At 36.5% G+C, this 10,622-nt stretch overlaps 1 protein-coding gene across 1 annotated transcript in view; it reads left to right on the forward strand.

Moving 5' to 3' along the window:
• Positions 1-10,622, forward strand: part of LOC107089466 (receptor-type tyrosine-protein phosphatase eta-like) — a 55,330-nt gene that overhangs the window by 18,111 nt on the left and 26,597 nt on the right. Inside the window, exons 2-7 of the mRNA XM_015382276.1 lie at positions 7,658-7,676; positions 7,907-8,053; positions 8,303-8,557; positions 8,729-8,977; positions 9,921-10,175; positions 10,551-10,619. Of these exons, the coding sequence (XP_015237762.1) occupies positions 7,658-7,676; positions 7,907-8,053; positions 8,303-8,557; positions 8,729-8,977; positions 9,921-10,175; positions 10,551-10,619 (994 nt within the window). The remainder of the gene's footprint in view (positions 1-7,657; positions 7,677-7,906; positions 8,054-8,302; positions 8,558-8,728; positions 8,978-9,920; positions 10,176-10,550; positions 10,620-10,622) is intronic.

Below are 10,622 nucleotides of genomic sequence, written 5' to 3' on the forward strand. Positions count from 1 at the left end.
TGATGAACACAACACTTCCTCTGAGTCACCTTGCTGAGAAAAAAACAAAACAATCACTGTTTCCCCTGCTCCAAAGAAAGATGAATCTAGCTGATTGGAAAAATTTCACACACTGGCGTCCATTATTCATTGTGCCATCCATCACTTTCATTAAGGTAATAGTTGTTTTGAAACTACAGCTGGTAGAATTAGTTTGTCTGTTAGTTTGTCTGAATGCGCTAGTTGATACTCAACTAATGAAACCTGTATGATATTAGCTTGTTAAACCGTAGCGTCCTATACCCTACAAAAAAAGAAAAGACCCAATAATATTCCATTTTATAAGCTCTTATCAACTATTAATAAATGTGAAAAATTAATGCATTGTAGAATATTCAAGATGTTGTATAATTTAAGCAATTAAAACTGCTATGGTATTTCGTTAAGACAATGAGAACCTCGGTGAATTCATGCCTTCTTGTGAATATATCTTTCTTTTTCGACAATTCTCCTCCAAGTCCTCTGTCCTTGTTTAGTAAGTCCACAGCAACACCAGCAAACCTGTTTTTTAATCACTTGGTTAAATTCAAGGAGAACAAAGTATTGCATTTTTTTCTTTTGTTACTCATTATCAGATTCAGTCCATATTTATGGGCTGAACCTTGAGCAAACAGCCTTAAAGGTGAGTTTTCAATTGTTATTATTAAGGAAGGAACTTGGGTGTTATCGGGAGGGTAACTGTTAGGAATCTGAGGGAATCAGAGTGGCCGGCAGCCTTAAGGGTGATGTAATGTTTACATAGCGGTCAGTGCAGCCATTTCCTCCTCCTTCTCCCACTCCTGCAGACAGGCACATTCAAAGGGCACACATACCGCACAGATCAACAGGGACAATGGCCAAATCCCTTTAGTGTATGTTTTCCCAACGTTTATTCATTTTCTTAAGTCTAAGAGTGAGATGTTAATGATGACCTTTGAAATATTTACAATTATAAATGTTAGAGGAAGCTGAAAGGAGCAGAAGCTCTACACAGATTACATAAAACAAAACCAAAAAGAGGAAAAACCATGAAGGATCATGATGATTTTCCAAAATTAAATGTGAGTTGGCACAGAAAAGAGCAGAGTTACAGCTGATTCATGTGAGATAAAAGCTGTTTATTTAGCCAAAAATATTTGTGGTTATTTCTAAAAAGGGACTCTAATTTTTTTTATTTTTACTGTCTGACTGCGCCAAAGTATTATGGCCTTAGACGTTGTCTTGTTTATTTAGTCCAAGACAAATAAGTGATTCCAAGGAAGAAGGCCAAGGAAAATAAAATTTCTGGGAGTTGTAGCTTAAAGTGCAGTTAGATGCCCTGAGGTCATAACATGAACACTTGTATGAAAATAAGAGATGGTCCTGATGTTGGGATCTTGTTTTTACACATTGGTATGTAACCTTATGCTATATCCAAGTAAAGTTGTATGCATGCACAAATGTATTCACTGAATTACAGTATACTGTGCTGCTTCAATGTAATTAAATGAGTAACGTGGTAGAAATTAACTACATAGATGAGCAGTTTTTAACTGTTTTTTTAATGTACGGATGACGATGTTGACTTGTGTTGAAAATTATAATACATCCATCTTGTCCTGCTTAATCTGTTGTGGTCGTGGTAAGGCTGGCGCCTATCTTCAGCAGTCCATTGGCGAAAGGCGAGGTATACCGTGGAACCATTGCAAGTCTATCACAGTGCAACACAGATACACAGAGACAAGCAACCATGCACACAGACTCAAAGCTAAGGTCTTAACCTAAGAGTCTTGCTATTGCACTGCGGGAGGAAGCTGTGGTACCCAGAGAGAACCCATGCATGCACAGGGAGAACATGCATACTCTATGCAGAAAGACACTAGGCTGGGAATTAGGGCTGAATTATTTTCCCAAAAATCAAAATGTAACCAAAATGCAATTTTATCTTCATTTTCCTTTGTACTAATCCCAAGCTTTTAGATGTTTCACCCCAGGCTTTCAGTTTTTAAAACCTTGCTTGCTCAGACTCCCATTGTTGCAGCAGTTTACTGTAATCTGTGTGTGAAAAATTGTTTACCTCTACTTGCCTGCATGGATCTCCATGCTAGCTGTGACTCTCTCTACCTTTCTGTGTGACAACAAAACCCATTTCACACGTTTTACCTCCACTTGAAGGCCTGGTGTGAGAAATTTAGTGTCTTACTTTTGCTAAATACAGAGTGACTTAAAATTAATAACTCTGCGATCTGAAAATTATGGTTTGGTTTAATTGCGATTTTATTGCAAATGCAATTAATTGCCCTGCCCTCCTGGGAATCAAATGCATACTATATGTACTACTGACATGAAGATACACAGTTATGATAATTACGTTATTTTGTGATAGTTTATTTTTTTAAAAGGGAATTGCATTTTATTTTACTGCGATATGGTGTACTGCTGTTGACTTCTTTTTGCCCAACTGTCGATAAGGTGGGTTGTTTTTTTAAGCCAAAGACAGGCCAAGCAAGAAAAGCTGGCATAAATCACTTTAGAATAAAATATTTTCTTTTATTCCTACCACCTTACACACAAGTTTTATAAACAGAGATTTCTTTTTTTATCCATGTTTGTTTAAGAACTTAAAGAGAATCTCTGAAGTAAAAGTTGCACATTTGTCCAGTACTCAAAATGTGAGTGATAATACCCAACAAGCCCGCTTTTATTCCTGCAAGGTTAAGCAGTGGGCTTGCACTTTCATCCCACTCCCCTCTGCAGTGTCATTCACTGTTAACATTTTACTTGACAGCAGAATTTATACCCAAGTACTCAGAATCCAGTTCAAGTGAGTCTGATTTACTCCAGGCATAAAGTCAGAGTAACACCAAAGTTTATACAGATCAGTCATGTCCAGTGAATGTTCTAGCACTAGCCTAGTAAACTAGCCCCAGGCGCAAGCAGCCAAAATATTTTTTGCCTGTGGTCTAGCCTTGATCAATGCCCCAGGCCCTAGAACTGACGGGCCAATCACAACGCAGATGTGTGTTTTGAATTTCTGGATGCAAAGCAGGCGGGATTTTGAGGGCGTGACGCGAAGCTGCGCGACGCTGGAGAAAGCACAACAAGTATCCAGCAAACAACTGTTGAACAGTTCTCGTTTGATTCAGCTTTGGAATCAGTTTTGGAAGACTTTGGGTTTTCGTTGGAACGTGAGCAGGAAGAGGCTTTACGCTCATTCATTTTTAAGAAGGACGTATTTGCTGTTTTATCGACAGGCTGTTTGTTTACACTCCCCCACCAGCTTCCTGTCGTTTACTACGTCACAGTCAGTTGAGCTCATTGGTCAGAGCGTTGGCCAATAGGCACAGACATGGTTTGAAAAACAACGGGTTGTTCTCATCAACAATCTTCCAATGTCTCATTCATCGGGGCCAGACTAAAATACACCTTTCATCTCGCATTTAGTCTGGTCTATCAGGCTATTGCAGCACAACCAAATTCAGTTATTTATAAAATGCCTAAAAGGCTACCAATGGAAACTCAGCCAAATGCATTAATCCGTTAGGCAGTTTTACAAAATATTTCCATCATATACAGGAAAAGAAAAGCCAACCTTTAGCACAGATTACAAGTAAAAATAGTGATGCTGTAATTGTGAAAACTAGCAGTGCGGCTTTACTGGAGACATGGTGCTGTACAGACATCAACAGTATGCAAAACATCAATTTTTGAGTGCACAATTTTCAGCACTATAATGGTGAGCTTACTTAGTGCTGTTGTTTGCCAAGCAGATGCATGTGATTATTCAAGTTGTGGTTTTTTTGTTACAGAATTTGAACTAATTTCCCAGTTTAATAAGTGTGAAATATAAGAACTGTAAAAGATGACGCTGAATGAAGTGCAGTTTCAGCAGTCCAACAGCTGCAGGGTAGAACCCATTTCTTAACCTGGTGGTCTTTCTCTGGATGCTCCTTCTGCCTGAGGCGAGAGGGTGAAGCGGTCTGTATGTAGGATGGCTGAAGTCCATCATGGTGCAGAGCCCCCTCCCTCTGCATATTGATGTGTAGAGGGCGAAGATGGGGGGAAGGCAGCTCCCTACAGCCCTCTAAGCAGCCTTAACAACCGTCTGCTGAGCCATCCTTTCAACAGCAGTGCAGCTGCCATACCACACAGTGATGAGGTGGCATGGATCGGTTCCTTCTGTACAGGAGGCATACTGATGTGGGTCCACAGCAACATTGATGGAGTCCTTGATTAGGTTAAGACTATCATCTCAAAGCTATAGGTCGGCCTGTCACCGTGGACTTTAACCAGGTTGGGATAGATGGCAGTGACAGTGAGCAGTTAAAGATGTCCACCAACACTTTAGAAAGCTGGTGTGGACAGTCTCTTAGTACTAGCCCTGGGATGTTTTCAGGGCCTGCAGCAATATTAGTCCCATCTTTACTAAATTTAGTATACATCATTTCTGAGTCATATTTACGTGCCACTGATTGCAATATCCATAGCTCCATTCGAGAAACAAACACAGCTTATAAAAAAATAAAAATAAAAAAAACATTTGGTTAGGCATATATTCCACTAAAAAAAGGATGAAGAACACAAAGCTAATGCTTAATTGATGGCTTTATTTAGGATGGAGACATAGTTAATCAAACGAAAACTGATCACATATACTTCCTATGAGGAAGAACAACTGAGTATAGATAGTGTATGACTCATGGTATGTTTAGAACCGGTTGATTATACAAAGATGCCTATTTTACTATACTGTCATGAATACAAAGCTAAGCAAAAGAGAAGTCCTGTTTAACTCTCTAAGCTATTAATAATTGGAAATGACAGCAAAAAGCAGCAATTTTGTAATGTTAAGCTAAGATGCAGCTGTCAGTTATGTTAAAGTTAGTTGCAATAGAGGTTATACGGTATTATAATTATCTTTATTTATCATTACACTTCCAATTGATATTTGTGGGACAACTGCAAAATGAGTGTCAAATCCCTTCTTGCTTCTTAATAACTCATCAACTTACTACAGACGTATAAAGCTTCATTTCAAATGTTTTTGTCCTTTTGCTTTGACACTATGTAATGATAATCTTCTTTTGCTTTCGCATATTTTGTTGACCTATATCCTTCTGTTGGCAAATGGAAAAGAAAAAAAATTTAAATAGCTATTCCAGCTCATTCTTTCCTTTAGAAGTCTTTAACACATGGGACGCATTGCATGACTCACTGCGTCGTTGGTATTTGTAGAAAAACATACCTAAAGAAACCAAAAAAAGCGGACCAAATTGCACGATATTTGCTTTTGTTGAAATATGGATCATAACAGATGAGGATGTATTAAGTGTATAATGAAATGAATTACTTTTTCATTAAAATATTAGCTGGGTATACTTGCATTAATATGAAATATATAGATTAAGTTGGGGGGGAATTTAAGCATGAAATTAGCAAACTTGTGAACCTGTGTAAACTGTCCCTGGGATGTTGATCATTATCTTACCACCATTTAAAGATGTCTACAGACAAAGAGAAATCTCTAATCTCCATTAACCAGCTGAAAGCAAACAAACAGCAAAGGTACAGTCCCCCACAGCTATACTTCCTCATATGTGCTTTTCATCCTCTCAGGGTGAAAGTTGTTAGAGGAATTTAGTTTCATAGTTCACTGATCAAATAAACTTAATTAAAACAGTGGGAAAACTTTGATTGTCAGACAGGAGATTGTTTTTTCCATTTGGGGAATAAGAGAAAAAAAAAATAGAATTGCCTTTGTTCTGATGCTTCGGTTGCAGTGGATTAATAGAAAAATATGTTCTGTTTCCTGGTCATGTTTGAGATATTTATGTCTATGCGTATTTTTTAGTCACTTCTGTTTTTTACACTTTAATCCAGCTTAGGCATGACCAGCAATATTTTAATTTAACTCTCAACTGTTACATTTTTTTTTATGAAATATGAAACATCATCTCTCAGGCTGGCATATTTCCAAATGAGCTTATTCACTGAAAAGTATTAACTTTAATGCCATAACATCTATCTGTGCTGTAGGCTAATCATTCACCCTTCTTTGCATTCTTTGTGTGGGATGCATGATGCAGGTTTTTGCGATGATGCCATGTGTTTAATGATCAGCTGAGGAGCAAACAGTCGAGAAGGCTTGTTTGAATTTGAGCTAATAAGTAATATTGAATCAGACCAATGTGTTATTCCTTCAGACCAGAGTAAATCTAGAGGTGAATTGAAAACGGGGTTGTGCGAAGCTGCAGTTTTAAAGCTGTGACACAAGTGTGGGGAGTGTTGGCCTTGTGGTTAGAGCAGTGCTCCGAGAAGGTTGCAAGTACCCGGTTTGATCTCCACAGCCTGCACTCTTGGTCCCTGAGCATGACCCTTAACCCCACACTGCTCCCCGGGCGTCGCACAATGGCAGCCCACTGCTGCCTAAGGGGATGGGTTAAATGCAGAGGTAAATTTCTCCAGTGTGAGATCAATAAAGTTAAATTATTATTATTCTTATTATTATTTATTAAGATAACAAATAGAATTTTTGGCCTCAAAGAAAGATTGAAATTATTTGTTTTGGGATTTTTGTTTAGAAAAAAGCTATAGCTGTAATTCTATAAACTTAATTTATTAATTTAAATTAAATTGCGAAATCTATTTTTTAAAAGAAACATCAAACTGTAAAGACAAGTGTACCTCTGTGCTACATATTCTTCAAATTAGAAATGTTTCCTGGTTTAGTCTAGGTAATGTTTGATTAATTTATAGGTAACTGATTACCAACACATACCAGTTTTCCCACTAAGATTGTGCCAAGATTTAAATAGAAAAATGTGATGGTCAACCTCACAAAGGTTCAAGAATAATAATAAAAAAAAGTCTAATTAATAACCAGAAATATGCTAGAAAAAAATGTATCCCAAATTCTTGCTGTATATAAATATGTGTGGGATGGAAATTTGAATTCCTGGTATTCTTTGTGATGACATTAATTATTTTAAAGTATTTTTCACATATTGGTATATTTATTTAACCACTAACAGCTGCAACTTAACAAAATGAAGATTTAAATAAAAAAATAATAATTTGTCTTTATCCTGATGATATTCTTTTTTCCAATATGAAGAAATATATTATTAAGTTGATTTTACATAATGCAATTGATGCAAAACAATTCTACAAATGTTCTGAGGCATAATTAGTCATATTTGATTGAAAATATGAAATATGGAATGTAATGCCAAATACATTGTGATTGAAAGACCACTCCATAAAGAGTAGGGTTTAAGTAAGTCCAATTTTATACCATAAATATACAAGAAAGACTGAGACAGGAGTAAATAAGTAATGCCTTCAAATAAATCAGAACAGAAAAGTTGAGGGAGGTCACTATCCGCGTGTTTTGGATCTGAGTTTTAGACATATTGAGGACCCTTTGAGTGTTCATATTTAAGTAGGGGATATACAGTTAAGAAAATGTGATGAAGAAAAAACTGATAAATTAATCTGTGTTAGTTCTTAATTTTTTCTTTTTTCTTATTTACCTCATCAGTTGTAAAGTTATGTAGCTCTCTGTAAAGGTAAAAAATTGATGGTGTCTGTCTATAGCTAAATGCTGCCCCCTCCTGGTTTAAATTTCTTCAATACATGTGTTTTCTGTCTTTTATTACAGAACATTCACTCACAGAATGGTAAGCGATCATTTTTTTTACACGTCTTATTTTTATGTTTTTTTTTCCATTTTCTTTGAAAATGAATTTAAGAAAATTTCCCATAAAACACATTATCAAGTTTTAATTTACTAGTTGTATTCATATCACCAAGGACAATAGCTGAGGTGATTCTGTTGAGCTTTTTTAATGGATGCATCTCTTCTTCTACTCCTCTTTTGTCTTTTATTATCTTAAAAAAATATCTACAGAAGGAACCACCACCACAATAGCCTCAACTACCACCACAGCAGCGGCAACTTCAACCACAACAACTGAAACTACAACCACAACAACTGCAACTACAACCACAACAACTGCAACTACAACTAGTACAGCTCAACCAACTACGAATAGGGGTGTGTTTTAACATTTGATGCTACCTTTATCACGTTAAATTTTAAAGTTTGTATGTAAAGCATTATTTTCTAAGTGTCATGATATAAAGAAGGCAAAGAATTAAAATGTACTGTTTTTTTTTGTTAGTTTTTTTAACAATGCTATAATTCTGAGTGCATAGCCCAAATGCAGATTGTGCTATATTGCTACGATGCTATATATCTGTAATCTTAAGAATTATTTGTTTAATAAGTGTGTTTGGTTTACAGGACCTGAAGAAGTGTTGAATCTCACAGTGTCAGAGATCACAACATCCTCTGTGAAAGTGAGCTGGAGCCCAACAGCGGATTCCCACTACAGATTATACTGGACCGATGGAAATGATGTCAGAAATAAGACTGTGAATAAAACCATAGAAATCATCACAGCTCTAAATTCTGGGACCCTGTATACCATAAATGTAACTGCAGTTGCGTCTCATGATCATAAAGAAGGAAAGCATGCCACTAAGGAAATCTATACAAGTAAGTCAAACTTTTTATTTGTTTTTAACTGAGTGCAAGGAAGTCGAGATATGAATACAATGGAATATTGTTTTTGACTGATAATATATCATTTCAAAGTCATAATGTGAAAGGTGATATTTGCATAACAATTGACTTTTGCTTGCTTACATTGCTGTCTGTTACTAACAGAACCTGAAGCAGTCGTCGGTCTTAATGTCACTGGTGTGACAACCACCTCTGTGTCTCTGAACTGGAATATACAACCAGCGGGTGAATCGCTGGTTTTTAGAGTAAAGTGGAAAACTGAAACCTTGAATAGAACTGAGACACATGTGACCATTAATGAGCTGAATCCTGGGGAGCATTACTGTTTTAATGTCACAGCAGTAGCTGGAGGAATAATGGAAAGTGATCAGAGCATGGTGTGTCAGTTTACAAGTAAGATCATCATTTGGATTAAGGAGCTTACTGTTTTTGTTGTTATTGTTCTTTTTCTTTTTTTTTCGAGGGGGTGTGTATCGTAATCTTTTTAATTTCACAGAGCCTGATATAATCACAGATATTGGTTTCATTCATAAAACCACATTATCTGTGTTTGTGAAATGGACTTAACCACAAAGAAGCAGCTGTTTCTATAGAGGTCAATGGACAGGTGGAGAAAAAAGGATAAGAAAAATGTATCTAGAACATTTCTGACCACAACTTAACTGATATCTGGCAAGCAGTATACAGTAACTATAGATTAACTATAGGGATGGATGGATGGATGGATGGATGGATGGATGGATGGATGGATGGATGGATGGATGGGTGGGTGTATGGATGGGTGGGTGGGTGTATGGATGGATGGATGGATGGGTGGTTGGGTGGATGGAATGTGTGGATGAATGGATGGATAGAATTTAAAAATGAAATACCATTCAATTTAAAAATGATTTTTTAAAAACCAGGAAACAACCATCTTTCTTTCCTCATCTCTTTCTGTAGAGTGATCAATTATATTGGCAGCAAAGGAGACTTAATATCATATCTGTAGGAAAGATCGTTACCAGTTATGATGCCTGTCTGCAGAGATAAAGAAACAGACTTATGTTAAAAAAAGAAAGTAGTGATGAGATTTTAAAGGTTATAGCAACCATTTGAAATCCTCCTGGCCAGTAAATGGCACAGTAATGCTTGTCAACTCTCATTCCTTTCTATTTGCCTGTTTCTGCAGATTAAATACTTGTCAAATCATTCTACATCTCTGACCTGGATTAAACCATTAGGAAAAAGCTCATTCTATGAAGTGGAATGGACTGATGGCAATATGATGTTTAATTCAAAACGTAACTGTTTTATTGATTTCTACCATTAATGTAATTTTATTTCTCATTTAAAGAACCAGAGATTGTCCGCAATCTTTCTGTGACTGAAGTCACAACTGACTCAATATCTCTGAAATGGACTAAACCTTTGGGAAGCAGCTCCTTCTATAAAGTAGAGTTGATTAATGGGAATAAGACGCTGAAATCAGCTGAAACAGAACTTACTATTACTAACCTGACTGCTGGTACAAAATATGACATAAATGTCACTGCTGTAGCTGCTGATAATCGTACTGAAGGAGCCAGTGTCTTTGTATCTTCCTACACAAGTAAGTTTCTCCTACATCAGATAAAGAAAACACACTGATACCTAAAAAAACAGACATGTGCAAAGACAGTAAGTGTGATTAACTTTAGGACTTCAGTTTTTGTGAGTCACTACAATTCTCTGTTTCTTATACTTTGTTTGATGTTTTGTTAGTTTTCTGACATTGTTTATGTCTCACTGGTTTTTGACTCGGTTCTTTCCTTGTTTAGTTTTTGCTTTTGTTGGATGTCTTAATACTCTTAAACAAACCTCCGTATGATATGCAGACCTTCAACTTGTGTTAGTGTCGAGCTTAATGGCATTAAGTAGCAATAGGATTCTGCTGTTAAGGCCTGAAACTTTATACCATGAATTTACATGTATTTTTCATTTAAAGAACCAGAGATGGTCCGCAATCTTTCTGTGACTGAAGTCGCTACTGACTCTATATCTCTGAAATGGACTAAAC

The sequence above is a fragment of the Cyprinodon variegatus genome, unplaced genomic scaffold (assembly GCF_000732505.1).
Source record: "Cyprinodon variegatus isolate N-32 unplaced genomic scaffold, C_variegatus-1.0 Scaffold254, whole genome shotgun sequence".
Taxonomy (NCBI): domain Eukaryota; kingdom Metazoa; phylum Chordata; class Actinopteri; order Cyprinodontiformes; family Cyprinodontidae; genus Cyprinodon; species Cyprinodon variegatus.